The sequence below is a fragment of the Triticum aestivum genome, chromosome 3B (assembly GCF_018294505.1).
Source record: "Triticum aestivum cultivar Chinese Spring chromosome 3B, IWGSC CS RefSeq v2.1, whole genome shotgun sequence".
Lineage (NCBI taxonomy): Eukaryota > Viridiplantae > Streptophyta > Magnoliopsida > Poales > Poaceae > Triticum > Triticum aestivum.
In genome coordinates, this window is record NC_057801.1 from 92928887 (window position 1) to 92944674 (window position 15788).

General features: G+C 45.2%; 1 protein-coding gene across 1 annotated transcript; it reads right to left on the bottom strand.

The window, feature by feature from the left end:
* Window positions 1-418: 418 nt before the first annotated feature.
* On the bottom strand, window positions 419-5638 carry LOC123068830 (uncharacterized). The gene is made up of 2 exons (XM_044491508.1): window positions 4964-5638; window positions 419-1042 (listed from the first exon to the last, which is right to left on the bottom strand). Exons 1-2 carry the CDS (start codon window positions 5312-5314, stop codon window positions 884-886), a joined length of 510 nt encoding a protein of 169 aa, XP_044347443.1. The 5' UTR covers window positions 5315-5638; the 3' UTR covers window positions 419-883.
* Between the last annotated feature and the right edge of the window lie 10150 nt (window positions 5639-15788).

The window sequence follows — 15788 nt, forward strand, 5'->3', positions numbered from 1 at the left end:
GTGATGGATGATTACCAACCTGGCCTTCTAGGATGGAGCAGTCTGAAAAGTAAACCGTTTTTAAAATTTCATGCACTTATATTGTCTAGTACGGGTTTGCTAAAACTCAGTCGACTGAGATCTAAAACAAAGTCTCAGTCGACCTTACAACATTTTATCCCATCATTTGCAACATTGTTTCTACCGGTTGCAACATCCGTCTTGCTAGTTGTAGCATGTCATCCCTCGTCGATTGTAGCACGTGATCTCACCGGTGGCAACATCCTTCAATGTCAGCTGTAGCATTTTAGTTAGAATGCTTGTAGCATTTGTTGTCATACTGTCACAACATATTTTGTCACCGTTTGTAGCATCCAACCAAGTTCTAGACATACCCTTTCAAGTATCCTCCATGCCTGCCTAGCAAGAACAGCTAGAATAAAGATTTCAAAATCTCTAAAGCCCAAGTCTCCCAGGGGGCGAAAGTCCCATAGGCTACAAGTCATTTATGCAGCGAAATTACACAAGACGTGTGCATCCATCCATGACACACATCTAGTACGACTCTATGACCAACGACAACGAAACCATCTAAACACTAGCTTCTTTTTTTTTTTGCGGGAAGCATCTAAATACTGGCTGAGCAAGTGGGATCGGCAACAATTCCATGGATCCACTAGACTAGCCGCTCCTCTCCCGCCATAATACAGGCAGCCGCAGGAGCCAGCAGAACTTGCTCCACAACAGACATCTAAACAAACTGTACAACGCATGGAGAGAACCGCTCCCCGTCCCACCAGGGAACCGGTGACATGGCCACAGAAGAAACCAGAGGTGTGCTCTCTCCCTGTGGATCATCGTTGGGTAGAGCACTAGAGCGGTGTTCCGGTCTAGCGGCCATATGCTAGCACGGATTCGACGAGGAACTGGCGAAAGGAGCGGGCTGGTGCAACGGCCATCGGACCCTCTCTGGGGGGCAGGGCGCAGGCGCGGGGTGCGCGATGAACGTCGGCACGTCCTGTCCTGGCATCAGGACAGATACGCCTTTGGAATACACGGGCATCTGCAAAGCCACATATAAACGAAGTAATCAGTAACAATGTGCATGTACTGAACTCACCGCATCCAATGCGACAATGCTAACATGAGATGCCTTGATGCAGTCAGAAATAGGGATGTCATAATTTCATGATCAGTTGTATTTCTAAAAACTGTATGTGCTGGTATCATGGTTTTCGAGTCGCTCTGGGGCAGCGACTCGGAAGAAGTCGAGCCTGCGTTGTGACTAGTCGCGACTCAGGGTCGCGAGTCGACACTAAGCTAAGTCGACCATATTTTTGCGACTCATAGACTAGTCGTAGACTAGTCGCGACTAGTCGAGCGACTCAAAATCCATGGCTGGTATAGAGAGAAAACAGAATATCAACATAAAAAAAAGATGCCATAATGTCCAAAAGAACCAATGAAATCGAATAAGCCTGACCTAAGTGTAAAATCGACACAAATGATGATGAATGACCCGTCCTATGGCAATGCCAGTATTCAGATAAATAAGTTCCACAGATGACACAATAGGACAGAAGATGAGTCATCAACGCTAGGTCTACCAGAAGTCTGCTCTAGCATATTTCTATTGCTCTAGAGGTACTAATTGACTATAACTAATGTGAAAAAACAATTCATCATCTAAGAGGAGGAGAAAGAAACTTAAAAGACCTAGTGGGAGCCCCATTTTAACTTGAAATCATCATTCTAGTGGGAGTCCCATTTTAACTAGGAATGGCTTCATATTCAAGGGCATCTCTCCCAGCCTATATAAATGCAGGAAGACATTTAAAGAGGAACTTAACAGAGCAAACAGGAAAGAATATGGGAAGTTTGAAGACTGGGTTCATGCCTTCAGATGAGTGTGTTCAGCTAGCTTGCGTGAATACATTCCACTGTTGTATTTGTATTTGTATTTGTTCTTGTTTCTTGTTTCCTTAGTTCTGTATAGCCTTTTGTTTTCTTTTTTCTATTCTTTTATTTAATTTGTACAGACTCTCTCTGTAACTTATTTTAAAAAAACAATAAAAATATGCAGCAGAGTTGTGCTGTTTCCCTCAAAAAAAAAAAGAGGAAGAGAAAGAAATCTACAATTATTTGATGTCAAAAGCAATGAGTGAAATTTGGAACGCATACAGTCATAGTCATACAGCCCTTGGAAGAGCACCCAACACCACAGCTATTCATGGAAGCAAGATATCTTTATAGGTTCATCTTCCCAAAGTTTGTCTTCTTTATATTTGTGAGCTAGGAAAGGTAAGATTGGTTACTTGTGTTAGGGGCAGGCACCACCGATATAAGGGCTGGCACATCTGTTGGTTGGATTAAGCAGAAAAAAAAAATCTCCACTTCTCTCATCCCCGCCCCTGAGGTGTGGCTGCCAACCTGCCATCAAGACACCTTTGCCACTTGGTTCCAGGGTCATCCCGAGCAGATCGTACAGCTAGTATCACTTTGTCATGTATCAGGTACGTGACGTCCACTATGCTATGAAAGTTGACTAATGCAAGAGATGATCACAAAATAGTCTGGAATCAGTTGGAATTTGAGCCTCTACTACGAAAGAGCTGATCAGAAATTTATCTGAACTTGGATGGAACCTGGGACTGATGGTCCAGATTCAGTAACAATCGTGAATGAGTTGACATCGAGAAATGAACTATATATAATAGCTGGATTGACAACCTTCTTCGCAGATAAAGGAAACAAAACTTGATAACCATACACCGATGCCGTTCTTGACAAACACATTATGGAAGAAGCTTTCGTATGATACTTCAATACAGCCAACATTGACTATTCATGTATGTGCTGGCTTATACTTAGCACATTACACGGCTAGACAGATTGCATAACAGTGATATATCGTTTCATTTTTCCATATCATAGCGGGAAAGGTGATTTTGGCAGATTTTAGAAAGACTACAGAAAAATACTGATTTTTTTGTGGTGCTCAATCAACCTCGTCTCTTTTACAATATCTTCCAACATAACTCCATACTCCTCCAATCGACATCTCGAACTTATAACATATACATCCTAGTATGCATGAAGACACTCTACTCATGAATAGCAGACAAGATGTAGTCGAGCCATCCATTTTATGGGACGGGTTGCCAATTTTGATAACCTAATTTCTTTACATTTAATGTTCTTGGCCAGCATGTGGCTACCAGAAGCTGGTGCTAGACATGAGGCCACAAAAGGTCATGGAACTGTGGAAGTACAGATGTACACCCAAATATATTTTATTTTCACAAAATACCTACTCCCTCTGTAAACTAATATAAGAGCGTTTAGATCACTACTTTAGTGTTCTAAATGCTCTTATATTAGTTTACGGAGGGAGTACATATTAGGCGTCTATACTACAGTTGGTTGGGCCAAATACTTTGTATTTGTTCTCAGATTATTTCAGTCTACACCACTCCTTAATTCACAATACTAACCGATAGCCCAGGAACAACTAAGGGTGTGCTGGGTGTATGCTCACAAGCAGGAGCGATGGAAAGGAGCCGCACGTAGTCATGCACCTCATGTTAGCAGCGACGGTGCGCGAGCAAGAGACAACCACTTATTTTTTGTGTGAGGTCTAGCATCAAAGTTTCTAAAGGTTAAGTTCTTAGACAAGGACACCATTTATACTTCGTACTTAAACGCTCCTCCCATTTCTAATTAACTGATTTCTCTTGATTTCCATGATGGGGCACACCACTGCTCGAAGTAAATTGTGCTGCTGGTCCATCTTAGTAACAGGAGGTTCCACACCTCACAGTGAGGAAAGAATGGTGCCCACATCATCTGGGACCTGCAGGCTGTGGCTGCTGAGTTTTAGACGGAGAACCCATATTGCAAGCAAGAGTATGATTCAGACCTTGCTGTGAGGTGCAGACAGCGGTGGTCCTTGTCTGTTCCCCACTGTCTGCCAAATCCCCCTCTCAATTCCATAACCCATGATCTTAAATAGCGACCCCTCTTGTCTTCTACTACTACGTATCACACCATACAAAATGGACAAGAATGCTGCTATAAGCCATATGAAGGTGCCAACTGAACTTAACCACAAGACAGAATACAGAAGGATAGAAATGAATTACGTACATCAGGAAGATCCACCTGCGTAATCAATCTACCCTAGATCATTTTCCTGAACAAACACCATGTGGCCACTTAGCACAAAGCGACCCAAATAATGACGAATGATTAACTGTTGAGACAGCAGCAGCTGATAAGGCTAATCAGTAATCTGACAGGAGAGATCGATGTGGCTAACGGCTTAACAGAGACTTGTGGGGTTGAAGCAGTGGGACACCCCGACCAAGCTAATTAAATGAGTTGTGGCTTAACAGAGACTTGTGGGGTTGAGCTAGTATTAGTAGGACACATCCCGACCAAGATAATTAATGAGTTGTTTCCGAGTTTGGACGAACGTAACATCAGTTCCACTATAATGGATGGATACGCTGCCATGAACTGTACCACTGACGAAGACGAGCTGTGATGAAGTGACGAACCACATCAGCAAGATCTGGTTTGGCGCTGCAGATCAAAACGTGCTCCTTTGATGTGTATGTTGAGATACTTTCTAGAGCCACCATAAAAATCGAGGCAAGAAATGGGCGGTGGCAGCAGAGCATTCTGTTGTCCGTTCCTACCTGGGCTGCATCCTCCTCGGATGCCTCCCTCCTGGCACTGGCCATGGCCGCTGCATCATGGCGGAGTCGAGCGTAGTGGAGGGATGGGGGAGGGGCGAAATGATGCGCAATCTGGGTCCGTTTCGAGTGCACAGACACACACGCACGCACGGTGAGCAGTAAAAGCGATGCGGAAAGGGGAAAAGGGCGACCGACGGAACCATGAAAAGGCGGCAGGATGCAGGCGCGAATGGGGAATGGGGCGGCGGCGGGGCGTGCGGGAGTAGCAGTGCCGGGGTTATTACCTCGGGGGACGCGCATCCGGCGTCGAGCTTCCTGGCCGCCTCGAGATCCGCGCCGGGGGGTCCGCGTCCGCCGCGGCCGCGGCGGAGGAAGCGGAGGAGGACCCCTCTTGGTCCACGGGGCGGCGAGGGCTCCGGCGGGCCCATGGGCGGGGCACGGAGGAAGTGCTCGAGCACGGCCATGGCGAGGAACATGGAGACGAGCATGGCCGTGGCGACGAAGCCGAAGGAGACGGCGCTGACGCCGCCGTCCAGCTGCCGCCACCGCATCTCCTCCTGCTCCTGCGCCCCCGCCCCCGCCCCCGCGCCTGGCCACCACGCGGCCGCCGGGGCCATCGCCGGGCCGCCCGCCATGGCGCGCGCGCGCGCAAACTGAGCCGGTTAATCGCTCCCCACCGCCAGCGCCAACACCGCTCGCCCGCCCCCTGTAGGCTGTAGGCTGTGGCTCTGTCCGTCTCACGACGCGCGCGGCGCCATTGCTGCTGCCGCTGCTGGGCTTCTCGTGTCTGTGTGAATCGAGTGGCGTGTCACGACTCACGAGTCACGAGTGAGTACTGAGTAGTGAAAGTGGAGTAAAGAGCTCCAGGAAAGAAGGAAGGAGGGGAGTACGGTTCACGCGATCCTTTTTGTGGTGCGAGGCGAGGCGAGGCGAGGCTTGGGCCCGTTCTCTTCTCCCTCCCGAGAAGGTTTTGATCTACTGGTGCCACCCCTCCCGAGACCCTCCATCAAGCACCGCGCAGTCAACAGATCAGGCGGGGTGTTGCGATTTGTACGAGGTCGGATCTGATGCCAGCCATTAGGAGTGCATTTAGTCGTCTACATTAGATCCAACGAAAACCGCGCGATAAAACTTTGGTATGTTTGATAGATTGTGTTCACTGTTTAGCCTGCATAGCACGAAAGCACCCTAAGCAGACCCGCTAGGAAGTGCTGAATCGGCCGTTTCCGATTAGTCAGCCTCGGGCAATATGCAGGGGAGGGGACACGGCACCGAGTTCATGCGAGCAGGGAGATGGTGCGTACGCACGCACATTCCCAAAAAAACGGTGGGAGAAATTAGGTCACCTTCCGTCTAATCGGTCGCCCTATATAGCCATCCTCGAATCACAACACAGATTATCCGTCCAATCCCCCCTTCGAGTTCTTCGTTCCGCGCGGATCATCACCGGCGAGCAGGCAAGCGGCGCGTCTTCTTCGGCCGGCGGCAGACGTTGGCAGCGATTTGTTTTCCCTCCTTTTCTCCGGCATGTTCCACACCTCCACCCGGTTGCACCGATGGTTGTAAGTTCGATCAATCCCTCCTCTCTAGTCGTTCTAGATAGATATGTGAGCATGTGATAGGAGTAGATTTATGAGTACGTGGTAGCATTGTAAACTGTCAATCTATGAGAATGTAATGTAGTGGTAGCTAGTGGTGATGGATTGGTAGCATGCTTAGTGTTGCTTGTATGCTTCGATGATGTTCATGTTGTTTTCCATGTCGGGAAGGATGATATTATGGTATTACTAGGTTGTGAATCAAAGCATGTGTAGTAGTTTGCAAGTATGTAGGTGTGGTAGTGTGTTGAACTCCATGGCATGCTATGAGCTTGAAGATCAGCCATAGGGTGGTGTGTTGAACTTTATGATCCATGTGTACTATGCTTACTATTCACGTGTATTGGTCTTTCTTAATATCCGTCTGTAGTGTGTTTCACTAGTCCTGATGTTAACGCTTGTAGGACACAAGCACAGAAGAGTTTAGTTGTGTCATTGTCTTGTTCAGGAGCCAATTATCGCCGTCCTATGTTGAGGACTCCTAGCCTACGACCGATGAGCAGGTGCCTCCAGATTCAGATGCCTTCGAGGGGTCTGCTAGGCCTCTAGCATATGTGTTGGATGTACCTAATTCCGTTGTTGTTGCTACACACAAGGAAGCCATCAAGGATGGAAAGGTATCCCTATACCTTGTTACTTGCCCGAGATTCGATCGTCGGTATCCCTATACCTTGTTCAATCTCGTTACGGCAAGTCTCTTTACTCGTTCCATAATGCATGATCCCGTGGCTAACTCATTAGTCACATTGAGCTCATTATGATGATGCATTACCGAGTGGTCCTAGAGATACCTCTCCGTCATACGGAGTGACAAATCCTAGTCTCGATTCGTGCCAACCCAACAGACACTTTCGGAGATGCCTGTAGTGCACCTTTCTAGCCACCGAGTTACGTTGTGACGTTTGATACACCCAAAGCATTCCTACGGTATCTGGGAGTTGCACAATCTCATGGTCTAAGGAAATGATACTTGACATTAGAAAAGCTCTAGCAAACGAACTACGCGATCTTGTGCTATGCTTAGGATTGTGTCTTGTCCATCACATCATTCTCCTAATGATGTGATCTCGTTATCAATGACATCCAATGTCCATGATCAGGAAACCATAACCATCTATTGATCAACGAGCTAGTCAACTAGAGGCTCACTAGGGACATGTTGTGGTCTATGTATTCACACATGTATTACGGTTTCCAGTTAATACAATTATAGCATGAACAATAGACAATTACCATGAACAAGGAAATATAATAATAACCATTTTAATTATTGCCTCTAGGGCATATTTCCAACAATGATCTCCTCCCTCCTCCATTGTTGGATCACCGGAGCCGTCATCCTCTCCTTCCTGACCATCGGTGTCGTTGAGAAACGACAAGGGATCACCTCCATCACGGATTATATGCCCATAAACTCTTCTTGTCCTAAGTCTCTTTCCATAGTTTCTGCAAATATTACAACATGGCAATAAACAAACATGAGAGATGGATTAATTAGTGGCAAACATAGACCAAGATAATCACAACAAGGAATCATATGCATGCATATATGAGCAATGGATTAGTTGCAGACTGCCTCTCTCATGCATGTCCGATGTCCCCCCTCATGTCGAAGTTATCGGGGTTATACTTTCAGGAGATGACACTTTGCAAAAAATAATCGCTATGCCTCAACAATGCTCTTTTAACTTGGTAAATTTGGGTGGCCTCGACAACACTTCTAGGGTTTGGGGTGGCCTCGACAACGCTCTTTCAGTCCCGGTATGGGTGGACTCGAGAGTTGGTCGGGCGAGAGGGGGTTGATCGACACCCTCTTTCTTCATCTAGGGTTTGGGTGGCCTCGACAACTCTTCTAGGGTTTGGGGTGGCCTCGACAACGCTCTTTCAGTCCCGGTTTGGGTGGAATCTAGAGTTGGTCAGGCGAGAGGGGGTTGATCGACAACGCTCTTTCTTCGTCTAGGGTTTGGGGTGACCTCGACAACTCTTCTAGGGTTTGGGGTGGCCTGGACAACTCTTCTAGGGTTTGGGGTGGCCTCGACAATGCTCTTTCATTCCTGGTTTGGTGGACTCGAGAGTTGGTCTGGCGAGAGGGGGTTGATCGACATCCCCTCTGCCCGCAATCAAACAAGCTCGCAGGGGCAGGGGCGGTGGCGGCAGCACGCAGAGCAGGGGCGGCGGCGGGAGCGCAGGGCAGGGGCAGCGGCGGCAGCGCAGGGGAAGGGGGGCTGATGACCCATAAGTATAAGGGATCAATCATAGTCCCTTCGATAAGTAAGAGTGTCAAATCCAACGAGGAGCATAAGGAAATGATAAGCAGTTTTCAGCAAGGTAATGTCTGCAAGCATTGAAATTATAAGTAACGAGTAGTTTGATAGCAAGATAATTTGTAACGAGCAAGTAACAGTAATGGTAACAAAAGTGTAGCAAGGCAGCCCAATCCTTTTGAGGCAAAGGACAGGCCAAAACGGTCTCTTATGATAAGCAAAGTGTTCTTGAGGGCACACGGGAATTTCATCTAGTCACTTTCATCATGTTGGTTTGATTTGTGTTCGCTACTTTGATAATTTGGTATGTGGGTGGACCGGTGCTTAGGTGTTGTTCTTACTTGAACAAACCTCCTACTTATGATTAACCCCCTCACAAGCATCCGCAACTACAGGAAAAGTATTAAGAATAAATTCTAACCATAGCATTAAACTTTTGGATCCAAACCAGTCCCTTACGGAATAGCGCATAAACTAGGGTTTAAGCTTCTGTCACTCTTGCAACCCATCATCTAATAACTACTCCATAATGCATTCCCTTAGGCCCAAATATGGTGAAGTGTCGTGTAGTCGACATTCACCTGACACCACTAAGGGAATCACAACATACATACAATCAAAATATCGAACACATATAAAATTCACATGATTACTTGCAACAAGATTTCTCCCGTGACCTCAAGAACAAAAGTAACTACTCAAAAATTATAAACATGCTCAAGACCAGAGGGGTACTAAATAGCATAATGGATCTGAACATATAATCTTCCACCAAATAAACCATATAGTAATCAACTACAAGATGTAATCAACACTACTAGTCACCCACAAGCACCAATCTATAGTTCCGGTATAAAGATTGAACACAAGAGATGAACTAGGGTTTGAGAGGAGATGGTGGTCTTGAAGATGTTGATGGAGATTTCCCTCCCCAGGATGGGAGAGTTGTTTGTGATGATGATGACGATGATGCCCCCCTCCGGGAGGGAAGTTCCCCCGGCGGAATCGCTCCGCTGGAGGGCAAAAGTGCTCCTGCCCAAGTTCCACCTCGAGATGGCGGCGCTCCGTCCTGAAAGTCTTCTCCTTATTTTTTCTCTGTCAAAATAACTTATATACCAGAAGATGGCCACCAGACTGAGCACAATCCACCAGGGCGCGCCTTGGTGTCTTGTGCTCACGAGGTGGCCCCCCTCCGGTAGTTATTTGCTCCATTATTTACTATTTATTCCATAAAATTTCCTCATGAAGTTTCAGATCATTTGGAATTGTGCAGAATAGGTGGCCTAACGTAGCTTTTTCAGGTTCAGATTTCCAGCTGCCGGGATTCTCCCTCTTTGTGTGAACCTTGCATATTATGAGAGAAAAGGCATTAGAATTAATCCAAAAAACATTATTATGCATAAAAATATTATAAATAATAGTAGGTAAACATGATGCAAAATGGACGTATCAACTCCGCCAAGCTTAGACCTCGCTTGTCCTCAAGCGAAAACCGAAATCGAAAAACATGTCCTCATGCTTAGAGAGAGAGGTGTCGATAAAAACAAAATACGAACATAGAAGCATCATGTAAATTATTATAACAGCAACACATTTTAACATAAAACTTTTATCATATAACTTGTATCATAGACTTCTCATGAACAAGTAACAAATCATCACAACACTGAAGTATAAAGCTTAAACTCTATTGAAAACCAACAAACTATGTTCTCAGTCAACTTTGCAACTACAATTCATCATCTTTTCAGGAAGGGTCACGTACCGGAGCCTTTTTGGCAAGTCCACATACTCAACCATCATATAGCCTTCTATGATTGCTAACACTCACCGCATACACATGAGAAAAACGTTTCAACTAGACACATAAAAAGATAGGGGCTTATAGTTTTGCCTCCCAACATACTCACCTTGAGGGTGATCTCAACAATAGTAACTCATGATACCCATATCCAACTGGATACACTACAAAAAAATTACACTTCCATGATGATACATGTTTGTCACAGTAGGTTGCGTTTTTTGTCATGCATGTACATCCATGACGATTTTATGACAGAATCAAGATAGTCATACCTGTGCTGTCGTAGAAGTGTTCCATGACATTACCAAAATTATCATCACGGAAGTGTCCACTTCCATGACGATAAATCGCGCGTCACAGAAGTGCTTTCATCAAGGGTAACCGACACGTGGCATCCACCTTAACGGAACATCGTTAAGCTATTGGGTCGGGTTTTGGATCCGATAACCTGTTAACAGCCTCGACCAATGGGGATTTTTCACGTGTAAAATCATTATTGGCTGGAGTAGACACGTGTCAGCTCCGCGTTGGCACATGTGTCACTCATCCAATGGGCGAGACACGCCTATGATATGTTGACACGTGGACCGACCCATCAAGTTTAAATGGGTTGGCCCAACTAAAGACCCACAAGATTTTGTGGACCATAATGAGCCGACCCAGCTAAAGGCCCACGAGATTTTGCGGTCCATAATGGGTCGGCCCAGCTAAAGGCCCACAAGATTTTGCGGGCCATAATTGGCCGGCCCAGTTAAAGGCCCACAAGATTTTTGTGTGCCATAATGGGCCGGCTCAGGTAAAGGCCCACAAGATTCTTGCAGATCATAATGGGCCGGCCCAGCTAAAGGCCCACAAGATTTCGCCGACATTAATGGGCCGGCCCAGCTGTAGGCCCACAAGATTTTGAGGACCCTAGTAGGCCGACCCATTAACTGGCTGCCATGTTTTGGGCCAAATGCCGGCCCATATTTGATCCGGTCCATTAAAGGCCTGCCATGTTCGGGCCTAATAATGGCCCATATGAGATCCGACCTATTAAAAGCCTACCATGTTCTGGGCCAAATTACAGCCCAGATCAAGTCCGGCCCTTTAAGAGGCTTTGGGCTAAATTATGGCCCATATCATATTCGGCCGGTCAACTGGACGCTATGCTTTTGGGCCCACTTGCTAAAGGCCCATTTAGTAATTTGGCCTGATATTAGTTTCCGCCTGACATTTCGGCCCTATATTAACTTCGGCCTGTTAAAAGCCCGTCATATAGTTGGGCCTAACTACGGCCCGGTTTGCATCCGGCCTGCTCGCAGCCGATATCTGATTGGGCCAAACAAGGACCGATACAATTTTGGCCTGTTAAAAGCCCGTGATTTGATTCGCACAATCATCGGCCGGGGTCCATTTCGGGCTGCTGCCGGCCCGTGAGCTATTCGACACATTTCAGGCCCAACCTACTTCTCAGCCTCCTAAAAGCCCATTGAGTTTTCTTGTGAAAAGAGGGTCGGGGGTTACTCGGCCTATTAAAGGCCCGAATCTACTAGTGGGCCATTTTACTTTTAGCCTTTTAACGGACCAAGATGATGGGGCCCATGATGCGGATCATACATCATGATTACATGACGGCCCGATTATGTAACGTAATTTTACGGTTTGGCCGGTTTACTGCGAAGACATGATATATATACAGTAAAATAACTGCAGCATCATGAATAAGAAAAAACCTAGACTATACAATAAATAAATTACAACATATTACATCCACTGGGCATCAAAGTTCGCCACTATGATAATAAAGCACAAGCAGACAACAGATTACATACACTAGGCATCAAAGATTGCCACCAGTGCAAATAAACACGCCAACAAAATAATATACAAAACCGACAACACTTCAATAGAGTTCAAGAAAGGTTAGCCCTGCTAGGGAGCTGCAGCGCAAGCAGCTGAGCAAGCTGATGAGACTGTGCTTGTTCAACACTTATATCTTCCTCACTCTGAAAGATAAACAAGCAGACAGATGACAGGTTTTACACATAAAAGTATCAGTGCTAACAATTCATCACATTTCTTACTGACGAATAAAGTGACACCATTTAAAATTGCATTAACACAATATGGTATTGTTCAGGTCAAGACATGGCAGGAAATGACATTGTGAAGGAGTTGGCAGCTTCACGACACCACTGGATTACAGATCAAGAACTCATAAGTATCAATGGTTAGTGTGCTGTCAATTTATCCCATTTCAGATTGGCAAATAAAGAGACGGTATAGTAGAATGATATGGCATTGTTCATAGTTAAGACATTGCAGAATATGACATTGTGCTGTAGTGGGTAGGTTTACCACACCACTGGATTACGGATGAAGAACAGAAGCATACATGCAGTGCAAAAGAAGATCACTAGCTCTGTATAGTTTAATTTACATGGTATGAAGAAGGAACTTGGTTGTACAACTGAAAACTTAAATTGAGAAGGACAAACTTTTGTTTATGAACTACATAATAAACTTTAAACATGCAATTTGATGCAAACACCAAAAATAAACAGCTGTTGCAGTCATGCCTAACCAAATATACACAACAAAGTTTGAAGGCTTGAGAAGGACAAACTTACATTATTGGTGAAGACAGGCTCTATAAAGCCCTTGTCCATGCTGATGGGGGGGGGCAATTCAAGAAGTTTACCACAGAATCTTCTTCATAAGCATTGCCTTTATTCTACATTTTGTTAAGAGTAAATATAGATGTGATAATATACGAAAAATGGAGAATATTTAAGATAAGATGAAGAGTGATGCTACATAACCAAGTAGCTATAAATGTAAGTGCATCGATACAGGCAAAAGGTACAGCCAAGAGCAATGCACAACTAAACTTCTTCAGTACCAACCTTATGGTAAGAGTAAATATAGATCTGGTGTGTAGAAAGTGGACGACAAAGGAAAATAAGCTTCAGAGTGATGGTACATGAACAACTACCAGTCAATATAAGTACACTGATAAAAAATTCATTGGCATTGGATATATTCTACACTAATGTAAACACTCATACAGATCAGATAATTTGGAGTGAACAATTGATAAGCAAGCTATCATGCATACTGTTGTCACATAATGAACCAGGTATGTATGCAAGTACAGTGATACAGGGTAACAGGTACTAACAAGAGCAAAGCAGCGGGCAGCATATTTGCGATATCATGTCGTTCTTTTCAAACCGGAATTCTTCTTCGAGCAGATTTCCTACAAAAAAGATCCGCAAGGCACATGCGGGAAAGTAGAAGTTCAAATTGTCATGTGATTTCATAGACAGTACCTCATCCTGGGAATGAGACCAGTGTATAACAAGGTTTTTCCATTCAATGTCTTCTAAATTTAGCACAGGAGACTTCATCGGAAATTCGTTTATAGACTGCCATTAAAGTGTGATTTCCTCAGGTAACACTGATACTACTGCAATGCTTCCTTGAAAAGCACAAGCAAGCTTTGCTCGTCATGACTATCCAGATTGACCCTCACCTAGTTACAACAATGTAATGTAAATCATTGATGTGTCCAATCAGTAGAAAACAGGAAAATAGTAACCATGAATAATAGCACTTACACGTAAGTTGGACAGGAAGATGTGAAAATGGTGTTTGTCTTCACTATAATCTTCCCATGATGGGAATATATGCACGTAGTCCCTAACAACATTGAAAGCATTGTCTTTTAAACTGGGAATAAATGGAATGGGATTCCAATCTGCATGAATTGCCGTCTCTGCAGTTGGGATAGGTCTTCGGCCGGTGGACTTGCTGTACTTTTTTCTGGAGTGGGATTTTTCTGTGGTACGGCTGGTGCTATGGCAAATGAAATCGGTATACCTTTTGCTGGAGTGCAGGTCCTGTGTGGTGGGGCTAGTGGTGTGGCCAGTGAAGTATGGGTATAGTCTGCTGGAGTCGGTCCTATGTTTTGTGTCACTGGTTGTACAGCCAATATAAGTGGGATGCTGTCTGATTTCTTCGGCACCACCATGTTTTTCAAGGACTTTGCTGGTGCTCCTTCAGGTTCGGCAATCACCCTCTTCCTTTTTGATGTCTGATGGACAAGAACAAAATTTGAGTGAAAAAACATGGTATGATGACAGATGGAATATGTATTGATAATGGATGGGCATGGCATCTCGACATATATGATGAGTAAACTAAGCAGATGGCGGTGCAACAAAGTAGAAGAAATGCAAGACAACATATGCAAGATACGCGCAATCAATAAAACCTTGCCAAATTAGAACAGGCACCTTGATGGGTGAACAGGACAGGCCATCTGCCTTTGACTCCTCGAGGTTAGAATAGTCAGTAGGATCATATTCTGAACAAGAATCAATAGGTGGGGAGCGTATGAGTTTCATTGCATCCAGAATGGCACTCAATTCCTTGGTGCCAATTTTGTAAGTCATTGCAGTGTTTAGCTTCAAGAGTGGACTGCTGCTAGTGCGACACAAAGCAGCTACACAGATCATAGTGTAGATATAACGGGGAAAACCATAAGCATCAAAGTAAAATCAGCAAAGTGGAACTTGCTGGAATATATGTGCTAGTACTGCCGGTACGGCTAGAAAGGCTTCGGATACCAGTTCTCTTCAACTGAAGGTGAGGTACTATTAATATCAGTGTAACTTTGAAAGGCGACACAGCTCCCTGCATTTCCTTGCTATTCTTATAGGATTCAAGTGGGCAGGCCACTACAAATCCTATTCCTATGTTTACAAAATCCTACGAATCAAAGAGGCTCAAAGTGTCCATCACAACCGAATGTATAGACCTCTACACTGCAAATGTCCCTGCTCATCTTCAGTACAAGGAACATACTGTACTACTATCATACTCCCTCTGTTCCAAAATATAAGTCTTGGTAGAGATTTCCACTATGGATCACATACAGATGTATCCAGATATAGTTTAGAGTGTAGATTCACTCATTTTGCTCCATATGTTGTCCATGGTGGAATCTATACAAAGACTTGTATTTAGGAACAGAGAGAGTACATATTAAAGAAGAATGGAAGAGGAACATGGTAAAGAAGAGCAAGCAGATTTTGGATAATAAAATGTTGGTTGCGCAGTGCCCACACATGATGAACCAGAGCGCATTAAGAATGCAACTCCCAGCTGTCTCTCGACCATTTCAGGCGGTTGGATGAAGATACTACGTCTCCTACCCTTCTTCTTCCTCGTCTCCGATTCTTCCCATACAGAACACCGCACGGGCCGCCGGCCGGACCACCGCCCACCACCGCCTATCTTCCTCTGCCACCCCCGCCCCCACCCCCGCCCCAACCCCCACCTGCGTTGAGTTTTCTTCGTTTGGCGAGGCCCCACAACCACCTGAGCCCCTTCGTTCACACCGGCGAACTCCGGCGAGCTCTGAAAAATCGACTGACCCAATTTTGAAATTTAGTCT